The 21,949-nt window shown below is 52.7% G+C and overlaps 1 protein-coding gene across 1 annotated transcript in view; it reads left to right on the top strand.

The window, feature by feature from the left end:
• Nucleotides 1-11,475: 11,475 nt before the first annotated feature.
• Nucleotides 11,476-21,949, top strand: part of OTUB2 (OTU deubiquitinase, ubiquitin aldehyde binding 2) — an 18,688-nt gene continuing 8,214 nt past the window's right edge. Inside the window, exon 1 of the mRNA XM_077780979.1 lies at nt 11,476-11,664. Within this exon, the coding sequence (XP_077637105.1) occupies nt 11,662-11,664 (3 nt within the window). The 5' untranslated portion in view covers nt 11,476-11,661. The remainder of the gene's footprint in view (nt 11,665-21,949) is intronic.

Raw genomic sequence — 21,949 nt, 5'->3', positions numbered from 1 at the left:
CCCCCCCACCCCCACCCCTACTTGCCCAGACTTCAGTGTCCTGTCTGCATGATGGGACTGGACCTGAAAGCCTGGGAGGGCCGTCCCCACCCTGTCTAACCTCCCGGAAGGTACCAGACATACACTCTTTCATCAGCCTAGGGCTTGGTTCTGTGGCTTCCTGGCTTTGCCTGCGAGGCCTCTGAGAAGTGCCTTTGTCTTCCTGTCCCCTGCCATCTGCATGCTGTCACCGGTTGTGCGGTTGTGCGTGTGTAGGTCTGGTTCAGATGTTTTGTCACACGCCTCAGGGAGGAGGACGATCAGAGCAGATCCCTGGGGTGTCAGTGGCCCGGCCATCAATCTGCATTTGCAACGGAGCAGCCCGGTCTTTTAGGAGCTCCCAGCCTCCACCGCGAGGGGCTTGGCTCATGAAATAGAGAGACGGCGTCCAGGGCTGAGCCATGCTGCAGGCATGTACGCTGGGGTTTACCCTTTCTGGGCTTTTATGTCCAACAGAAAGCTCTCTCCGCCCTGGCCCCATGCCTTTACAGTACTTTTTCTTGGGTTCCACGTTAGCTGGGGAAAGGCCTTCAAGTGCATTTGGAGGAAAAAGCAGTGGTTATCATTCCTTAGGAAATGTCACTTCATCTGATTGCCCGTTCAGACCCTGAGACCCCAAGACACAGGAGGCCCAGGGCTTGGACACTTTGTGAGATAGAGAGCTCATTACCTGAATTCCAGCTTTAAGCAACTTCAAGTGTGAGAAGGTTCTCTCTGCAGATCATCCTGGGAGAGCTGGGTTGTTAGCAAGTGGCTGGTGCTGGAAAAAAAAAATGGCGGGAAAACCAAATTATGTCCTGTTTTATACCATACATATTAGGATATATCAGTTCCTTTGAGTGGTCATTTTCCAACTTCTGTGTTCATTAAAATCACTGCAACGCTTGCTAATCACGGACGAAGAGATCGTTCTAGAGATTGTTCTCAAAGATGCTGGTTCTGATGTGGGACCCAAAAATCTGGATTTTTAGCAAGCTCCCTGGCAGTTCAGATGAGATGGTTCTTCCATCATCATAGAGTGAGAAATACTGAGTGTCTAAATGCCAAAAAGAAGAAAATCTGGTGTGGGCTGACCTGCTCTGCAGTTGGGAAAACCTTTGGAAGCATGAAAGTCGCAGAAGGGATACCTGAAAATAATCTGATTACATAAAAATTAATGCGTCTACCTCAGAACACATCAAAATATCTAAAGGCAACAAACTGGAGGGAAATGATAAATTTGGAAAAGGACCAATGTTTTAAAGAGCTTTCACAAAGTAAAAAAAGACAATTGTTCATATTCAGAAAATCACAAAATAAATAAAAGTGGCCTAGCAACATGAAAAATATCTCACCTCACTAAAAATAGAATTAAGCCATATAATTTCTGTCCATAAGAAAAATCAAGCTAATACACTAATGCTTGTAAGGTAGGCTGTCTAACAGTGAGATATTGTTTGCATAAACCCTCTGGAAAGCAATTTGATGAGAGGTCTCCAGAGGCTTAGAAAATGTTTACGTCCTTTGGCTCAATAATTCCAAGCCAAGAAATTTAAGCTAAAGAAAACAGAGCTATTTGGTTCAAAAATGACAGCTCAACTCAACTTGGCTTAAGCCAAAGAGAGAATGCATTGGCTTATAAAACTAGAAGGTCGGGGACAGCTTCAGGCACAGCTTGATCAAGAGCTCAGTGTCAACAGAATCCAGTCTCTATCTCTCGGCTCTGCTCTTCTACATCTGGCTTCATTCTCCAGTTCCGAGTAAATAACCTCAGTCCTGCATCCTCCAAACTTGAAGGCAGAGCAAGAAAGAGAATGTCCCTTTGCGGTAAATCCCAGGAAAAATCTGAGGGTTCACTCTGATTGGCTCCCTTGGGTCAGATGCCTCTCTTTAAACTAATCCCTGATTGGCCAGGCTTAAGCGATGCCTCCATCCTCAACTAATCTTTGTAACTAGGGGGGAGTCCATACTCTGATTGGCCAAGCCTAGGTCAAATTTTTTAGTTTAAGAGAGGTAGACTATCTTTTATGGCTAGACTCATTGCCCTGGAGGAAGGAGTGGATGCCACAAGAACTACATGGGCTGAAAGAAGGGGACATGTGGTTCCCCCAAAGGGAAACTGGGCTACTTTTACCACAGGACCTGATGCTGCTTGGGGCAAAACCCAGAAATGCCCGTTACAGATGCTGGCAGGGTGTTGAAGATGTCCCCCACATTGTTATTTACAGTAGCCAAACTTCAACAACCTAAGTATCTCGGAGGGAGAGTTTAATAAATAATGCCCGAACTTGATGATTTGATAATTCTGAAGCCATGACATTAAATGTTTCCAAAAATGTTAGGAGAAATTTAGGATGTAAAGTTAAGTGGAAAAACGGATTTCAAAAATGGAAGTCCAATTTGGTCACATTTATATATGCACAAGAGTGGAAGGATATATACTAAATTAGTGCTTCGAAGTCAGAGGATCATGACCCTCAGGGTGTTAATTTCCACCTAGTGCAGCAGATTGAATTGAGTCATGAGATAGATCGGGGTCCCCAAATGTCCATTCTCCTGCAGTCGTGTCTACTTCTTTGGGCTTGCTAGAGACTCATGGTGGTCAGGGTACTCCTCTCCACCTCCCGATGCTGGGTTGGCCATGTGACTTGCTTTGGCCAATAGGACATTAGTGGATCATGACATAATCAGAGGCTTAAAACATGATCATGCCATGGGGCTTGGGGCTTGCCACTGGTAAACTCTGCCATGGAGAGAGTGTGCCTTTGGGAGCCCCTTGATTCCAGAGGGTGGAGAGCCACGTGGAGCAGAGATGGCCCCAACATGCAGTTTGGGTCCATGAAAATTGTTCAGTCATCCTCAGCCAACCCTGACTGAGAAATAAATGCTTATAATTGCAAGCCAGTGAAACTGGGGTCCTTTGTTACGCGGTAGTATAGCAGTAGCTGCTGGATACACTCACACACTACTTCAGATTCCCACTCTCTCCAAACCAAGGATCCCCCGTGTGGGGACAGCCAGTCCACCTGCTGGCCAGGAATTGTGTGCTTGAGGAACGCTGGGCTGTAGAGAAGTGGCTAAGAGCTCTGGCTCTGTTCTGCCACATTGACCATGGTTAGCTCTGGATCGTAGGGCTCTAATCTTCCATTTTCTTCATTATACTTTTGTATATTTTCTGGAGAGTTTCTGCAAAGAGCATGGTTCCCTTTTATAACCAGAAAAAGAAAGCGTTGCCGAAGAATTGGAGAGACTAATTGGAAACTAAGTCTTCTTGGCATCTCACGGATCCTCCGTTTGGTGTCCCTGAGGAAAAGCCTCGCCGTCCCTTTATTCACCTGCAGGACCATCTTCAAGACGGAAGACAGGGTTCTCAGCTTCTGAATATTGTTTTCTTTCAAGTTCGGTGACTCTGGCTCCCCTCTGAATTGGTCCCCATTGGTCTCTAGCCTTAAAACGTGGTATCTTAAGCTGAGTTCCATTGTCCAGGTAAGGAAGTTGGCTGGATGGGGATTATGGGCAACATCTGGAAGAGGCTATCTGGCAACAGCCCCAGCTGCAAAGTCACAGAACATTCTGGTCTGTCACTCCCAGCCCCTCACCCTAGGAGCGAAGCCCTCCCCAGCCCTGCTCTTGGCCTAGAAACATCTGGTCTACTTCGCGGCCTGCACTCCAAGGCTGTAAGTGCCGCCCAAGCCGCCTGGCCCCAGCGTGTGCCCCAGTGCCATCACTAGGTGTCTCCAAAGACGCTGTATTGTTTCCATGTCCTTTGTCCCTGGCTGCTGGCTGCGTGGGTTCTCTGCACAGCCCAGGGCTGTGGGAGACGCTGCGATCAGAGTCCACGGAGTGCGAGCCCTGGGTCCCCAGCTGCTCTCCGGCACTGTGCAAGGGGACATATGAGGGCCCTCCCCCACCGTGCCTACCAGGCCTGGTGCAGCGCGGGTGTTCAGGGTTGGAGAGGAGGGGGTGTGTGTGGGTCAAGAGAGTTAGGCTCCTGATGGTCTCTGCACGGTGAGAGCTGCTGATGCAGTGCCAGAACGTTGCGCACAGGCCATGGCACCTCACCGAGTCATCCCCACAGCCCATGAGCCGGAAGGCATGGGTTTCTGGTTCTGTGTGACAGAAGGGGAAGCTGTAGCTCTGTGGTTGTGGCCCAAGGTCACACAGCGCTTAGTGATTGGAGCCGGGACTTGCACTCCAGCCGATCGACTCCAAATGGAACAACTGTCATTGTAACTGGAAACGGTTTGGAAGCACAAAGAACACTAAGAACGAGAGCCAACATGCGCATGAGCGGGAATCACGAACCAGAACAGGAGTCGGCCAAGTTCAAATCTGTAACAGCTCCCAGGTGGAATCAAGAGAGTGTGCTGCTGCAGACCCCTGCCTCATGGTGTGCTCCAGAGTCCTGCATCCCCTGGGGTTTGTGAGAAAGGCAGAATCTGCATTTTAACAAGAACCCAGGGGGTCCCGAGGCACAGCAAAGTGCTGGTTTAATTTGCTTGGCGGGGAGCCTGGCATCACCCCCACGTGGGGACATGGGGACGAGGGGAGTGACTCTGAGGCCACACAGGCTCTCAGCATCCAGGGTTCCTTGCGGGGGCTGTGAGCTGCGGGGAGCAGCGTCTCTGGCCTGAGCCCCCACCAGAGTGGCCCCATGCTCAAGCTGCGGGACCCAGGGGGTCAGGTGCCATCCAGCGTTTGTTCAGAGGGGGATGCCCTCCGCCCCCACTGCCCTTATCCGTCTCTCCCTGCCTCTGCCCAGCCTCGTCTCCTCCATGAAGCCTCCCCAGCTGTCCTCGCCCCAGGCAGAGCGGGTAGAGCCCACCTCTGGGCTTCCAGCCTCTCCTACAAGGATCTCAAGAGCACCTGCCCCTTGTAGGTGGCATTTAGGTGCTCACACTTCTCCCCCGCTGGAAGGAGAACTCCTCAAGACGAAGGCTCATCTTTTTTATTAAGGCATATGTGACACATGACATTATGTTAGTTTCAGGTGCACCAGGAAGGGCTTCTGTTAACCAACTTAAGCCTGACACAGAAGAGGCCCTCAGCTAATATGTGCTGGATGAATGCCTCATATGCTCAGGGTGAATGAATGAATGAATGAATGAATGAATGTCTTAAGCAAAGGAGTAAATCTCTAAGTGAAACTTTTAAGGACCACATAGGAGACAAATTGAGGGGTCTATGGGGGGCAGAGGGATCTTGGCACCCACTTGGCCTCTTCAGGATCATCCATGTCTTATCCCAGGGCCATGCCACCTCCCAGGGCGAGCCCTCATAAACCAGGCAAGAGTTTAGGGGTTCTCCAGGGGAATTACTGGGGGGAAGAGCTCCCTCTCCCCACTCCCCACTCTCCACAGCATCATTAATCATGGGAATGCTGTAGCCAGTCACCCCGGCGCACTACCATGGAATGAGGGGGAAGGGGACCTTGGGACAGCCAGCACCCCCCACCCCCACCCCCCCTGGCCAGGGATGGCACCCATTTCTTGGGAGCCATCAGAGCCTTGCTCTTGTTTGAGCTGCTCAGACCTCCTTAACACACGGAGTTGGGGATGGGTGAGATGAAAGGGAGTAGAAAAATGGGATCAGCCCTGTGTATGTGTGTAAACACACATATACACATACACACATAGGTATACACACATGTATGCACACATACAAACACACATATACACGCACACATACACACACATACATACACATATTTAAATTCCTGTCTGTTACTGATTTACTCAAAAATAAACATTTAAAAAAATTTTTAAAAAGATGGAGATGTCTTTGACTTAAAAAAAAAATTCTCTCTCCATCTGCTCTCTCTCCCTCCCTCTCTAAAACTTAAAAAAAGGAAAAAAGATTTCCAAAAGTTGATCTGAGACCTATGATTTGAATTTTACTCTCGAGTCCTACATAGGACCGGGTAGGGGCTGGGGTCAGGCTGCCCTTAGTCCTATAATGGCTGCTTTTCATTTTTCCGTTTCCTGTGATCTCTTATAAGAAATCTTCTGGGCCAAATGCTGCCACCTAGAAAATGAACAAGTTTTAATTCTCCAGCAAGGGTGAGAAGAAGATGAGAACTGTGAGTCACGAAGCCAGTCTGAAGGGACCATCTGCTCAAAGTCCTTCTGGGAGGGACGGGGCTTTTCTAAGGCAGCTGAAACCAATACCTCAACTCAGAGAGGTGCAGTAAGTCACTCCGGGTCACACAGCAAACAGGAGGCAGAGCCCAAGCCTCAAAGCTAGGGCACTTTTCCTAATTAAGGTTTCTAGAACTTTCCCCAAATGCCTCCAATGGCAGAGGAGAGTGAACCTAGACTTTCAGGGACCTGGTGCTCAGACCTGAAGGGAACTGAGTATCTTTGTACTTTGGTGTTTCATCTGAAAATTTTATAAAAGCTAATTCACATTATGTTTCATATTACATTGTTCTTGTACAAAAAAAAAAAAAAGATGTTTTCTCCCTGCAAAATATCTCTGAGGACAGCAGATGATCTGGGATGTCGCTCTGTGTTTACGCTGCACTCCAAGTTCTGCCTTGCAGAGCTTGGTGGCCCCCCGGGACCTGGGTGGAGGAGCCCACACTCACCCCTCAAACCTCCATTATCTGTAAATGCAGGCTCTCTGGGGCCCTAGAGAATGTTTCCAGGGCTACAGAGCCCTGAACTCTTCCATTTATCATGTCCTGGGAGATGGTATTCACGGGATTCACCTAGGCGCTGAGCTCCGCTCGGTCTAATTGAGGCCGTGGGTCTGCCCTCCCTTCCAGAAAAGGCCAGGGGCCTCGGTTACCTGCTCCCACTGCACCCTTCTTTCCCAGAAGCACTTGCCATAGTTCGTGACTAGACATTGGCTTCTGTGATGAAAGCAGTAGAGAGGACAGCACTATCCTAGGTGGGGGAGCCTGAGGAAGTGACGGGGGTCACCCGCACAGTTACCCAGAGATACAAGTTTCGTTAACCCCATTTCATAGAGGAGCAGACTGCAGCTGAGAGCGAGAGAGGCTGTATTTGTCCTCTGATGCTGTGTAACAAATCACCCCAAAACTTTGCTGAAAATAATGAACATCTACTATCTCCTTATTATTCCTGGGGTCAGGCATCGGGGCAGGGCTGGGTCCTCTGGCTCGGGGTCTCCCCACAAGGCTTCAGTCCACCTGTGGTTTCACCTGACGGCTTGATGGGAGGCCAGTCGGCCTCCAGGCTCATGCACGGCCGCTGACAGAGGAAGTTCCCTCCGGGCTATGTGACAGGGGCCCTCAGCTCTTTGCTGGCTGTCAGCTGAGGGTCTCCATCAGCTCCTTGCCCCGCGGGCCCCTCCACAGGGCAGCTCACCAGGTGGCAAACGATGGAGAGCGGGGAGCAAGCAAGACTCAAGCTGGTCTTGATCTCAGAGGTGACACTCAGTCACTTTTGTTGTCATCTTCCTCACAAGCCCGTCACTAAGTCCAGCCCAGGATCAAGGGGAGAGGGTCACACCAGAGGCAGGGTGCTGGGGGCCGTTAGAGGCTGCCTGTCACAGAGGTCACCCACCCTGCCCCAGGCCTCATAATGAGGGCACCTTTGGGAGCTGGGCTCTCTGCCCCACCTCAGGATGGTGAGGACAGGACTTGGGACCAGCAGCGCTCATTGAGCCCGGGCCCCCAACCCAGCACTGGCTTCAGCTTTCTGTAAACCACACCCAGGGCTCTCTCCTCCCTTGGAAGCCAGAGAGTGGAGGCTGCCGGGATACAACAGTTGCTCTCTGAGCTGGAGAAATGTCCGCTCTCAACCCCCAGGCGTGGGGGGCCCCGCAGATGGGCAGTCGGCTGGAAAGCTGGCCCATCTAGGCCTCTCCTGGGGCTGTGGGTCATGTTTACTCTGAAAAGTGAGCAGAGACGTGGTCTAACCTCGCCTTATACAATGATTTCCCTCCCAGATTTCCTTGTGTCACGTCTGGAAAGCCTGGGCAGCCTGTGGAGACTGGCACCAGGGAGCCCTCTCTGAGGGCACAAGAAACACCACATTCTGGTTTGTTTTCCCTGCACTAAAGTTCACTCTTGCTGTGTGTCCCCTGCCCTGCAGCTGGTGGAAAATTGAATCTTGAACATTTTTTTTAATGTTTTATGTATTTCTGAGAGAGAGAGAGAGAGAGAGAGGCAGTGTGAGTGGGGGAGGGTCAGAGAGAGAGGGAGACACAGAATTCGAAGCAGGCTCCAGGCTCTGAGCTGTCAGCACAGAGCCCGACGCGGGGCTCAAACCCACAAACCATGAGATCATGACCTGAGCTGAAGTCGGACACTTAACCGACTGAGCCACCCAGGTGCCCCAGAATCTCGAACGTTGGCGGGGGGCCCTCCCCATCCTCTGTCCAGCCCCATGGGGTGGGTTGTGTGGTCCTGGGTCACCGCAGAGGAACCGGCGGTGACTTCCCCGGGAGAATGGAAGCTGAGTGAGGACAGCAATTTTTGTCAGTTTCGCTCCCAGATGTGCATAGTCCATGTCCGTCACACACCGGCCCGTAGGATGTGGGGTAAACCTGTGCCTGGTGTTGAATGAAGGGCCTCGGGTCCTGTGGCTGCACCCCTTGACCTAACATACGCAGCGCCTTGGAAGGAGGGACAGAAGGGATCCCGGCCAGCCAGGTCAGGGTCCTGTGTTCCCTTAGGCGATGTGAGAATGAGGAGTGCCCCTGCTCTGGGACACCTGCTTCCACCCCTTCCCAGCTTCCAGAATGTTCTCCCTATTCAGCCAGACCTGCCTCTCTGTTCTCCAGTCTTCCAACTTCCACGGTTTTTCCTGGAAGTATCTTTTCCCAAGAATAAAAGCCTCTGTCTCAATCCTGCTCTTGGAGGTTTACAGGCTGCCAGGCGTGCCATTACACGCTTGTAATGATCGTGTCATACCAACCCCGCCAGGTCGCAGCCACGAGGGATGAGCACCCCAGAAGGACAGGCACAGTGTGGTGGACATTCAGAGGAATTCATGCCCAGCCCAGCAGTCTGGGAGGCCTTCACACAGGGCCTGGGAAACGGGCATCCAGGAGGAGCGAAGGCTGAGAGGTGAGAAAGCACGGGGAAGGTTCTGGGCTCTGGAAGCCATCCTCTTAAGCTCATGTGTTGAGGAAGTGGCTAAGTCGGGGAGCACGGGGAGGGGTGAGGTGTGCCGGGGCCGCACTGTACACAGTGAAGCGGGGGCCAGCCTGGAGCGCTCTCTGGACCTGACCGGCCTGACAAAGGTCAAACTGGGAGTCAAATGGGGCCACAGAGCCCAGCCCCAAATGTCGGGGGTGTCCAGCACCCAGGAGCCCAGTTCCTTTGCTGGAGGCCAAGACCTATTCTCTGAACCCGTGGCCTGTGGCCTGTGGGCAGCCATCTCCTGAGCCCACCCACCCCCACCCAAGACAGCTGGCCCCCAGGCAGGACAGTGAGGGAAGAGGAGAGCCCCTTTCAGACCAAGCGTGTCTACACCGAGCCGCGGGGCAAGCGATAAAAGGACTGCTCACATTTCCAACTCAGACCCAGCCTGAAAACCAGCTGGCCTGTTTTATCTCTTCCAAGCAGCCCTTAGAGAGCTCAGGAAGAAGGCTGATCACTTAGGAGTGAAGAGATCAAATTTTTCCTCCGGCTCCTTTCAGCTGTGGTTAAGCAAAGGGTCCATTACACGGGTATTGAGATGCTGGGTAAGATTTTTTGGTTTAAAAGGCTCACTACTAAAAATATTTCGTAAAGATCTGTTTGTTTGTTTGTTTTTCAGACTGCTCAGATTGTCCAACTCTCCCAGGAAGTGAGGAATCAGAGGCCCAGAGAGGGCCTGGAAGTCACCTAAGGCCTCGCAGCAGCGAATGGCAGAGTCTAGAGCCAGTCTGAGGCTCGGTCTAGGGCTGGAGCTCCAGCCCGATGCTCCTTTCATAGGTGGATGCTAGCTTGGTTTGGACCTGCTGTGGCCTGGGGAGGGGCGGAAAGTGGGCCAAGGACTCCTAGAAGCCTCAGCTCACTCAGGATCCTCCTCCTTGAGGCCCTAAATGCCTCAGATGTTGAGCTTGACCAACTAATCCTGAGATAGGGACCTAGACAATGCCCACGGGCCCTTCCCTCCCTTCCGCAGCAAACACTCCTCACCTGCTCCCCATGGAAGACACCTGGCTCCGTCATTCCTGCACTGAGTGAAGCCTAACACAGCTTGGAGCGAGCACTGGATGAGGAGTCAAAAATCTGGGGGATCCAGCCTAGCTGGGCCACTTTGTAGCTGAGCAAGACTGGGCACTTCTCTTACCTCTCTGACTCCCTTGGCCTTAGAAAACAAAGACCAAAAGCAAACAGGGGTGCAAACATCCCCACAACCACACGTATGGGTCCCCAGCAGAATGAATTCAGAACCAGCTCCAGAGTCAGGCTGCTGGGATTGAATCCCACTCTGTGCTGGGTGAATCTGGGCAAGTACCTTAATGTCCCTGTGCCTCAGTTTCCTCATCTGGAAAACAGGGATGATAGGGATGATAATAATAGGATCTTTCCCCATAAACTCGTTGTGAGAAAACTAAGTAGGATAATATGGGTTGAGTTGAGGACAGTGCCCAATACACAGTAAGTGCTCAGTAAAAATTAGCCTTTCTTGCTGTTGGTCCTTGAGCCACGATTAAACCCCAAATTCCCCACCTGGTAAATGATACGCAATTGTAAGACACAAATGTTTGTCCAATAGCCAAGCCTGGTGCCTGGGGCAGGAGGGTGAGCGTGGGAGTGGGGAATGGCTTGATACACTCCTGGAAATAGTAACACCTGTAAAATGGGCACATACAATACACCGGAGCCCTTTTCCCCAGAAACTCTCCCTCCCCCACCCAAAGCATCTCCAGGGGTGGAGGGCTGGTGAATGAATCTTTGAATAATACATATTCCCGTGTTTGATGTTCAGTAATAATGAGCTTGTATACAGGCTGAGTCACCAAACCTGATTCACGTCTATGCCATACATATATAGCCATGCGATTCCAGAGGCACAATCAACGATCCTGGAAACTCATTCATTCAACAACCATTAATTGAATGCCTGCTAACCTACCGATTCATGAGCTGGAAGTGGGTAAAATATTATTTAGAAGCTACACGAGGGCAGGCAGGTAACTTAATGTTATTGGGCACGTGTTCCCTAAGCACCTGTCCTCTGATCTTGAGTAAAGTATACGTAAGTGGCCTTGTTTAGGAATTAATGAGAGCCAGCTAATCTTTCAGAAGACCTCAATTTGCAGTTTTGGTCAAAAGCCCTTCAGCCTTTACAAACTAAGACCTGTCTTTCTGGGTTGGGTCAACTCCTTTGCTAGTTAAAAGCCTTCGATGCCTTTAAAAGGGGGCGGTACCCTGTCAAAAGAGCCTTAAAGCATAGGCTGAAGGCGCCTGAAGTCCCACCCGCTTTCTGTGACGTCGTGGGCTCCGACTTCTGATTGCTCGCCTCAGACGTCAATAACGGGGCGTGTGTCTTGCTGGGACACAGTGAAGGTCTAACCTGTAGTTTGCGGAGCGGTCGGGTGTATTTTCAGCTCGCCCCCACGCCTTCGAGGCCCCCGCCGCCCGACCAACCGTGGAGGCAGCCAGTGGCTCCTGCGGCGCCCTCCCGCACCGGATCGCTCCTCGCTGGGGCGGGACCTGGCCCGACGGCTCCGGTCACTATGGTCAGTGATCGTGGGGGAAGCGGGGGAGGGGGCGCGGGAAGGGGACGCGGTAGGCGGGCTCGCCGCTTGGGCGCGCATGTGCGCTCGCGGGACTGGGGACCCGCGCCAGACTCGTCCCCCTGCGCGGGTCCCGTGGTGTTCGGACCCCTGGGAATAGTGAGTCGGGATGGTTGTTGGGGGCCCCCGTCTTTCTTGGGAAAGCCCTGCAGGGCCCGGCTCGCGCCTCGCCGTCCCCTGTGGACGCCCAGCCAAGCGGACCCAGCCTGGCCTCAATGGCCCCTGTCCCCGGCTCTCACGTCCCCGGTGTCCCTGAGGGTGCGGTAAAGTTGGGGCCCTCGACGGGAGCCAGGAACTGGGAGGCTCCAGGACCAAGGGTCGCCACCTTTGTTAAGTAGCCCCTCGGTGGGCAGCTCACGGCCCCCCTCACCCAAGCGCCCTGCCATCGGAGACCCCCCTCCCCTCCAAGCCCTACAAGCGACCGAGGTGCTGCCAGAGCAGCTGGTCGCTGGACATCTCCCCACCCCGCTGATCAGCAGCTGGTGTTTGCAGTTAGGACCCACGTGGAGAGGTTGCCTCAAGTTGTGAGGCACTTGAATCGGGGGTCCAGGCAAAGGAAAGACCCTGATTCAGAGTACTGTTGGAGCAGACACGGCCCCAGCGACACAATGAGCCAGGCCCACCTTGGAACTTGGGTAGGCGGGGAAACTGAGGCCCAGATAAGGAAGGGGCTGGGACTGATTGTGGTAGACCTGCGACTTGAACCCAAGCCTCTGGACTCCCAGTCCAGTGCTCTTGGTGTTACATTAGTCCACCTTCCGGGTCGCGGAGGGAGGGGTCAGGCAGTCTGCAAGGGACTAGGTGAACCCTTCCATCTTGAGCCCCCTGCTCGGGGAGCCTGTAGAGTGTAAGGGCCCTTCGGTGGTTTGGGGCCACACAGCCCTGAGTTCAGATGCCACCGCCACCCCCTTGGAAAGCCGGGAGGCTTTGCTTGGCCTCCCCGCCCCCAGCACCGTTTTGCACATCTGTACATCGGGCGGCCAGGAGGACCCCCCGCGTCCCTGCACGCGGAGCGCTCGGCCCAGCTACCCAGCTCTGGGTGTCCCTGTGAGAACAGGGTCCTGGAAGGGGACGTACGCAGGCGTCTGTTCTTCGGGGCCTCCTTCCGCCCCCCGCCATGTCTGCGCAGGGAAATGGCCGCCTCTTCAGGATGCTGCTGGGCTGGGGCATGGGTCAAAGCCTGGTCACCGCCTGGCACGTTCTGACTCTGGCGTGGGCGGCCGGGTCACCTAAGGCGGGGCTCCTGGACAAACCAGTCTGCTGCTGGGCGTGGCCGGGGGCGCCTCTGGGCATCTAGAAGCATCGACTTCCTGCTTCTACCCAGTGCCCGAGGTTTTCCCTGGCTCTGCTGCGCCTGGAAAGGCCCAGGCGCTTCTGTATCACCCACTAGAGAGTGGCAGGGGCCAGGGTAATAATGAGTTTAAAACGCCACCCTGGAGCTGCAGGCTGGCTTGCCTCTGGCCACCCTTGGGAAGCTGAGAGGGCAGGGATGGTGGGGGCCTGGGACCCAAGCTTTCGGGCCTTGTGCTACACAGTGAGGCCTCTGACCCCACTTTCCCCCTGCCCTGGATTCCCAAGCCCGAAGTAGGAGGGCAGATGGGGTCAAAAGCACCAACCCCTCCCCCCATGGTGGGGAGGGTGTGGGTGCCTCGGAGAGGGGTGAAGTGGTGAACCCACTGAATGGGATGTCCGCCTGGGAATCATGGGGTCAGGGAGGGCTGTGCAGGGTCTGTTCTCTTTTGTTTACCCAGCATGTATTGAGCACCTACTGTTAGCCATGCCCCATGCCATGTGGGCTATGTGGTGGTTTTTTATGTTTTCACACCGTGTGAATGGTGCTGTATGTGTGGGGAGCGAGGAGAGGAATGGCCTTGGGAAATACAGCATCTTCTTTCCTCTCCCATTTCAAAGTCACTGGGCTAAGCTTGAGGAAGGGTCCCAGGAAGAAGACACAAGGCCCCTTCGGAAGGCAGGGGCTGGATGAAGTCCAGGCCTGGGGCCGTAGGTAGCGAGCACTCACTCAAAATGCGTTTAGCATTTGGTGAATAAATGAGTGAGTGTCAGAGATGAACAGTAGAACCCCAGGGCCCTTTGGTGCTTTGTTCTTTTATTTGTCAGATAAGCCCCCAGTAGGCACTCTATTCAGGCCCCACGATGGACAGAGATGAGAAGGACTAGGCGCCTGACCTCTCTTAGGAGCTCACTGCCTGTTGGGCAAGACAGAGCCGGACACAAGCAATTCCTGAGCTAGTGGTCACATCCTAAGAGGTCTGGCCAACGGCTTTGGGAGCACAGCGGGAAGCTGGTGCACTCGGAGGGTGCAGGGAATATCAGGGAAGGCTTCACACGGGGGTCTTTTGCACGTGGTTTTGCAGCATATATAGGAGTGCTCAGGAAGGATTTGAGGAAGAGTACATTGCAGGCAGGGTGGGACAGCTTGCTTAAAGGCCTGGAAACATGGTTAAGAATGGAATATTCTGGGCTAGGTCTGTGATGATGCAGGGAGCTCAGAGGAAGGGAGAGAGATGAGTCTAGAAATGGAGGTAGGGTCAGAAGGTACTGACTTCACGTGCCGTGCTGCGGGGCGTGGGATTTATCCTGCCTGTGGGGAGGAAGGGAGAACCATAGCGTATTTCTGACAAGTGAAAGGTGGTTGACTTGGATGACACCTGTGAGAACGCAAAGGACACGGGGTTGGAGGTAGCCAGGCTGGATGAGACCAGCTCATGCATTTATCCTGCCATCCACTCAGTATGCATTTTAGGAGCAATACTTGGGGCCAGGTCCTGGGGATCTCGGTCATGACAGGCAGGCAAAGTGCCTCCCCTCATGGAGCTGACATTCTAGTGGAGGGAGAGACCAAATGCCAGGAACTGAGGGAACCTAACGTGTCAGCCAGTGTGTGGAAGAAATAAATTTGGGAGTCAAGGCAGTGGGTGGTGGGGGAGGGGCAACTTGGCACAGGGCAGGCAGGGAAGACCTCGCTGAGGAGGTGATACCACCTGAGTCTTACGAAGAGGCAGAGGAGCAGCATGTGCAAAGGCCCTGAGGTAGAAACGGGTGTGTCTTGTTGGAGGAACGCAGAGGGTCTGAGAGCATAAGGGAAGCAAGGCCGGATGTGATAGGACCTAGGAGGTTGTCAGCGAAAGATTGAGTCCCTTCCCAAGTGAGGGAAGCCACTGGAGGGGATTGAGGGAAGTTGTGCCCTCGTCTGGCTTACATGTTAAGCAGCCTGCGCTAGCTGCTGTGGGGGATGGGGGGGCGGGNCGGAGCCAGGAGCAGAGCCCACGGGGAAGGGGGGAATGCAGAGGAGTGCCGGGTTTGGTGTGAGCGCTGGCTGGCTGGAGGGGCCTTTGGGGGTGCTGGAGACCCCTGGAGGGGAGGCAGGCGTGGAGCGCAAGAACTCTGAGGGCACAGCGACTGGGGGACGACGGCCAAACATCCTGGTGGCTGGTGGCTGTTTGAAGCCGGAGCTTTGGGAGAGGTCGGGGCCAGAGATGAAGATCTGGGGGTCCTTTAGGAGATGCTGTGTGAGTGCAGGTGTCCGATGAGAGGTGGCTGGGGTCTGAGTTCAGGGTCTCTGAAAGGTCAGCCACAAACGTGACCCGAGGGGTGGGAGCCCAGATGCAGGGCCTTCCCTGTTTCCTCAGCTGAACAGCAGAGAAGAGGGATGCCGGTGGTGGGCTGAGTAGCAGCCCCCTGAGGGCGTCCACACCAAGTCCCCAGAACCTGTGGACAGGCCCCCGCCCAGGGCAATGAGGGCTTCGCAGGTGTGACGAGGTTACAGGGTACTGGGAGGGGCGAGCGCCCTGCGTCACCCAGGTGGGCCCCGTGGCGTAATCACAAGGGTCCCTATAACGGGCGGGGGATGTGAGGGAGGCAGGAGGGTCGGTGTGAGGAGTCGTGACGGTGGAAGGAGGCAATCATGAAGCCAAGGAACGCAGGATGCTTCTAGAAGGGAGAGAAGGTAAGGAAACAGGTCTTCCCCCTAGAGCCTCCGGAAATGCAAGATAATAAATCTGTGTTGTTTGGAAGCCGCTGAGTTTGTGCTAGCTTGTTAACAGCGGCCACAGGAAGCCAGTTCAGGGCACTCGGTCCTTCTGAAATCTTTTGCCTCCAAACATTTTGAACACTCGTCAATTAAAAAAAATGAATCATTCTGCCCATTGACGTAGTGTAAGTCATACCCTAATGTAGACGGTTCAAAAGGGCATTCCTTCCGGCTCCAGCGGTGGCCCACAGTGGAGACCCCGGCTCCAAGCAGGCAAGACCGGGCCTAGAGCCTCCAGGGAGCCTCTGGAAGCGACAGGGACCTTCCGGGAGGAGAGGGGAGGCCGGCCAGGTCCTGAGCCCTGTTGACAGGTGGCTCTGGAGGCTCTGACCTCTATTGTGAAGGCGCTGGTAGCTTGAGGTCAGGCCACGCGGTGAGTTGTGGCTTCTGGGGTGCTGGGCCTGGTTAACGAGTCTGAGTCAGCCCGGAGTCAGCCCTGCTGGGGGAGCAGCCTCCGGGAGGTCCGGTTGGCTGAGGGCTGGCATTGCCCACTGGGGCCCAGGGTAGGCCAGGGAGAGGCCCCCCAGCACCTCAGAGCCTGGGCTAGGGGGTGTCCACAGATGCTCTCAAGGGTGCATTGGTGTGGGGGGGGGGTTGGTAGGCAGATGTGTGAGCCCAAGGAGCTGGTGGGATGTGACCAGAGGGTACAGGTGAGGGCCAAGTATCTTCTGTTTGTGGAGGGTGAGAAGGTGCAGAAAGGCACCCAGGTCTATCGAATACTTTTGATGCGCTGGGTGAGCAGGGTCCAAGTCCCTACCTAAGATCGCCTCCCTGTGTGACCTCAGGCGAATGGCTTGACTTCTCTGTGCCTCCGTTGCTATGTGTAAAACAGATATTGCGAGGCTTGAACCAGCTAATCCACAGCATCTGGGCATAGTGAATGCCCAGCAGAGGTGGGCTCATTCATTCACCGAGCGATCACTGAGCGCCTGCTGGGCACCAGCGGCTGTTCCAAACACTTGGGGTCCACACACTCGTGAACCAGAGTGACCAAGGACCTTGACCTTTTGGAGTTTTATTCTCCTACTGTCTGTTTCTCCTGAAAGCCAAGGGAGGCTGGATTCAGACCCTGAGCTGCACCTATTCCGAGAGGAGCCTACTGAGAGCTCATGGGAGGGCAGAGGCTTTGCTTGGGGTCACACGTCATCTCTTGAGATGAGCCTTTGGGGCCGGTTGGACTGAGCTGCCAGAGCCTCCGCGCCCCACCCCCCCGGCCCCTGTCAGCCCATCCCATCATCTTCCAGGGGTACCTGCAGATCCTCCAACAGCACTGGGCACGTGGGGTCCCCATGGGCAGGGGTGCAGAGCTATGGGATCCGACCTTCCCATCCCTGCTTGAAGGCATATTCACCAGAAGCTTTCAGGGCTTCGAACCCTAGTGGTTGGATGCGTGGATTGGGGTGTAGGTGGAAGGCAGGCAGAGGTAACGCTTGGGGTTACGTGGCCGGGTTTTCAGTCTATAGAGAGGCTTTGGAGAGAAGATGGGGAAAATGGGGACTCTGCCTTTCCCTGAGTTTGGAGACGGTGTGGACTCGAGCCCAGATCCGCTGCGCCAGGGTAGCTGATTTAATATCTGCCCGGGCTCTGAGGCGGCAGGAGGAAATCACACCAGGAGTCAGCATCCAGCCCCAGCGAGGACTCAAACCTGGTGTGGAGCTGGTCCCCAGGGTTGCTGGGGGAGAGCCAGAGATGGGAGAAATGTCCTTTTCTCCCTTTGAAATATATGCCTCGACTTCACCTGCTCCCCGCCGTTTCCAAGCAGAGTTCCCAACTGCCTGGCTGACTTAGCATCTATTTGCAAACCAGCAATTAAGGGCTAAAACCCTATCAGCTGGCCTGATTAAATCTGATGGGACATTGTCAGGCGTGGCCTGTCTTTTTTTCTGGAACATCCTGGAAATTTTCAGCCACGATTAACATAAAATTTAAAAACCATGAGTTAGCCAGTGTGAAACCCAGAGCATTGTAGCTGACTTCTGGGCCAGTAAATTGAGGCTGTGCCCGGGTTCTCCCTGGAGTTTGAGACTAGTTTTTCCCCACAGCTGTGACCAGGGCCGTGCTAGTGGGGAGGGGGATAGGGACCTCCTCCTCCAGCTGACTTGGGCCGTTCTGAATGCCTGCCAGGCTGGGGCTTGAAGGTGCCAAGGGAGAAACCCTCTTGACCCCGCCTCCCATGCCCATACCCCACTAAATACACCTGTGGCCACTAGGGGGCGCCGGAGCTAACGCGAGGCTCCATCACCTATGCGGAGCCAAACGTCAAGAGGGGTAAATCTTAAATAGCACTGAGTGAAGAAAAATTAAAAAGGCCACGATATCTGTAAAATGATATGTATACACATTTAAAACATGCAAACATAACATAAAAACGGAGGAAGACAGAACACAAGGGACTCTTAAATACAGAGAACAACCTGAGGGTTGCTGGTGGGGTTGTGGGTCGGGGGATGGGCTAAATGGGCAAGGGGCATGAAGGAGGGCACTTGTTGGGATGAGCACTGGGTGTTCTGCATAGGGGATGAGTCCCTGGATCTACTGAAATCATTATTGCACTATATGCTAAGTTGGATGTAAATTAAAAAAAGACGCATGCAAACATGAAACAACTCTGTGGTTTGAAGACGACCCATACCTTCCACTGACATGGGTCCCTAGGATGGGCCAATTCAGAGACTGGGAATAGAATGGTGGTTGCGGGGGCTGGGGTGGGGGAGTGGGGAATGGGGAGTTGGTGTTTAATGGATAGAGTTTCAGGTGGGGACAGAGAAGAAGTTCTGGAAAGGGATGGTGGGCATGGTCCCACAACAGTGTGAACATACTTAATGCCGCCAAACTGTACACTTAAGAGTGGCTATGGGGGTCGATTCTGTGTTAGGTATATTTTACTACAATAAAAAGACAGATACATATTGACTGATCTACCACGGGGAGTACCCGTAGAAGGTGGGGCTTGGCAACGGGGATAAAGGGAAAGCCAGTGTTGACTGTGGGTCTCTCTAACCCTGAGTATGCTGAACTTGACTCTCAGTGGAGAGCCCCTCCACCAAATTACTACTTAATAGTTACCCTTTAAATTAAGTAGTGTACGTAAATTTGCCCAAAATGCCGACTTTCTTTTTTTATGTTTATTTTTGAGGGAAAGAGAGAGCGAGAACACAAGCAGAGGGGAGGGGACGGGATGGAGGGAGAATCCAAATTAGGCTCCCCAACGTCAGTGCAGAGCCCAATGTGGGCCTCGATCCCACAAACCGTGAGATCCTGACCTGAGCCAAAATCAAGTCAGACACTTGACCGACTGAGCCGCCCAGCGGCTCCCAAAATGCCAAGTTTACACTGTGGCAAGTGGAAAGCCTGGACTGGCCTCCTTGGTACAAGGTGCATGTCCCTTTCCTTGATCTGGGGTTCATAGTCTCATTTTTGACCATTGCTGGCAGTTTTCTGTCGCCTTAAGTACTTGTCCTTACGTAGTTCAGATTAATTCCTGCAACTCCTTTCCCAGGCCCATCGCTACCATCTCCAACTACTAAATCCAACCAACTCCGTGTTCCCCCACCCCACCGTTTGCTTGGGTTTTGTTTGGGGCAGGCCAGGCATGAAAGTAGCATTAAATACTGGTTGTACTGCTTTTTAATCCACGTTTAGAAAGACCTGAGGCAACATTTTAAGTCCGTGGTCCATAAAACCAGACTTTTGTTAGTGAGGTGGCCGATGGGACCCTGCAGTGAAAGAGGACTGTGCGCGAGAGGGCGCTGCGGAGCCGGGCACCTGCTGTGTGTCAACCTACCTGGGCGCCACATTGCTTTTCCCTCCAAGCAGCGGAAGTGGGCTTTTATTCTGAGACTTCCGGGGTCCCATAGGTGTTTGCTTTATTAGCACACAGTAGGGGCGCAAAATCAACTGTCCACCAGCAGCTGCTGTCGTGCCAGTAAGGGAAATCTTCCCTGATTTAGATCAAAACACGTCAGCTTTTCATAAATCTACCAACGAAGTTAAGAAAGCTGCCTTGTTGTTTCTCAAGTAAGCTCTGGGCCCAACCTAGGACTTGAATTCATGACCCAGAGATCAAGAGTCACAGATCCACAGACTGGGCCAGCCAGGTGCCCCCAAAGCTGCCTTGTTGTACGTTTAAAAAGAATTACAAATGAAGGGCACCTGGAGGGCTCAGTTGGTTGAGTGTCCGACTTCGGCTCAGGTCACGATCCCCCAGTTCGTGGGTTCAAGCCTCTCGTCGGGCTCTGTGCTGAATGCTTGCTCAGAGCCCGGAACCTGCTTCGGATTCTGTGTCTCCTCTCAGTGCCCCTCCCCCGCTCACACTCGGTCTCTCAAAAATAAATAAATGTAAAAAAAGAAAAAGGCATTGCAAATGAAAGCAGAACAGTTTGGGGCATCTGGCTGGCATCTGGCATCTCACTTGGGACTCTTGTGAGTTGTGAGTTCAAGGCCCATGTTAGGCATACAGCTTACTTTAAAAAAAAAAAAAAGAATGAAAAAATGGAACACTTTTAGGCTCCCTGCTCACTGGTCAAAAGATGCTAATAGAGCATTAAAGGAGTTAAAGGTATGCTAGAAGCCAGCTTTCTTCTTGGTGTGACTAGGTTCGAAGGAAACTGAATAGAGAACTTTCCCTCCAGATGTCTCCGTGTCTTTTAACACCATGTCTAGACATCACCTGTAGATCAGCTCTTGTTCCCCCTGTGACAAGTGTCCTCAGCTTGGAGGATCCTGCTGCGGACATCGAGAGAGCTGGGCCATCTACCCAGCTGGGGCCACGGGGCAGGAGGTTGGGACCCTGCCTGATGCTGACGAGGCTCTAGCCTGCCCTGCACACAGTGTTACTCTGAAGTCTAGCAGCTTTGTTTATTTGGCAGCAGGGAAAAATCTATTAAAGATGAGAAAGGAATAGGTATGAAAGCTCTCTTTACAGAGAGAGGACATTCGAAAGTGAATGCCCCTGAAGTCTAGCAGCCTTGATCCCTCAAGAGCTCCTGGACTCTGCGCTCTGTCTGCCTAGCAGCTTTGGTTTGGTAGAATTTCCATGGGTTTCAGTCAGATCTGCATTAAATCACTTCCTGGCACAAGGGACCTGACCTCGTCAGGAGAGTGTGTAGAGTAATTGTTTGCGGGGTTACATGAGATCATGGGGATCCATAAGCCTCTGTCCCAGATCATGGCACGTAGTAGGTAGACGATAATGGCACCTCTCATTTCCTACATCTTGGGCTTAGAGTAGCAGCAGATCAGTAATACTGAAAAATAAAACCAAAACGGGAGATATCACCATCCCAGACTTTAGCCTCTACTACAAAGCTGTCATCATCAAGACAGTATGGTATTGGCACAAAATAGACACGTAGACCAATGGAATAGAATTGAAAGTTCAGAGCTGGACCCAAAGGTATACAGCCAACTAATCTTTGACAAAGCAGGAAAGAGTATCCAGTGGAAAACAGACAGCCTCTTTAACAGATGGTGCTGGGAGAACTGGACAGCAACATGCAGAAGAATGAAACGAGATCATTTTCTCACACCATGCACAAAAATAAACTCAAAATGGATAAAGGACCTGACTGTGAGACAGGAAACTATCAACACCCTAGAGGAGAAAGCAGGAAACAACTTCTTTGACCTCCACCGCAGTAACTTCTTACTTGACACATCCCCAAAGGCAAGGGAATCAAGAGTAAAAATAAACGATTGGGACCTCATCAAGGTTAAAAGCTTCTGCTCGGCAAAGGAAACAACCCACAAAACTAATAGGCAACCAACGGAATGGGAAAAGATAGTTGCAAATGACATATCAGATAAAGGGTTAATATCCAAAATCTATAAGGAACTCCCCAAACTCCACACCCAAAAAACAATCCAGTGAAGAAATGGGCAGAAGATATGAACAGACACTTCTCCAAAGAAGACATCCAGATGGCCAACAGACACATGAAACGATGCTCAGCGTCCCTCCNTTTTTTTTTTTTTTTTTTTTTACAAATAAAGATGAAGCATTCTATTGCACATCGAAAAAAAGAATAGCAGCAGATCACCAGACCATTCTCTGTGTATTGGCTTTCTGCCTCATGGGCACAGGATGGCTGCTGTAATACAGACATTGCATCTGCACTGGCAGGAAGGAAGAGGACCTTCGATCTCTGTTCCTTTTATTTAAAACTGAAAGTCTTCCCC

Source organism: Crocuta crocuta, unplaced genomic scaffold (genome assembly GCF_008692635.1).
Source record: "Crocuta crocuta isolate KB4526 unplaced genomic scaffold, BGI_CrCroc_1.0 scaffold299, whole genome shotgun sequence".
NCBI lineage: Eukaryota > Metazoa > Chordata > Mammalia > Carnivora > Hyaenidae > Crocuta > Crocuta crocuta.
Note: the sequence above shows the minus strand (reverse complement) of the source record. Positions and strands in the feature narration are given on the sequence as shown.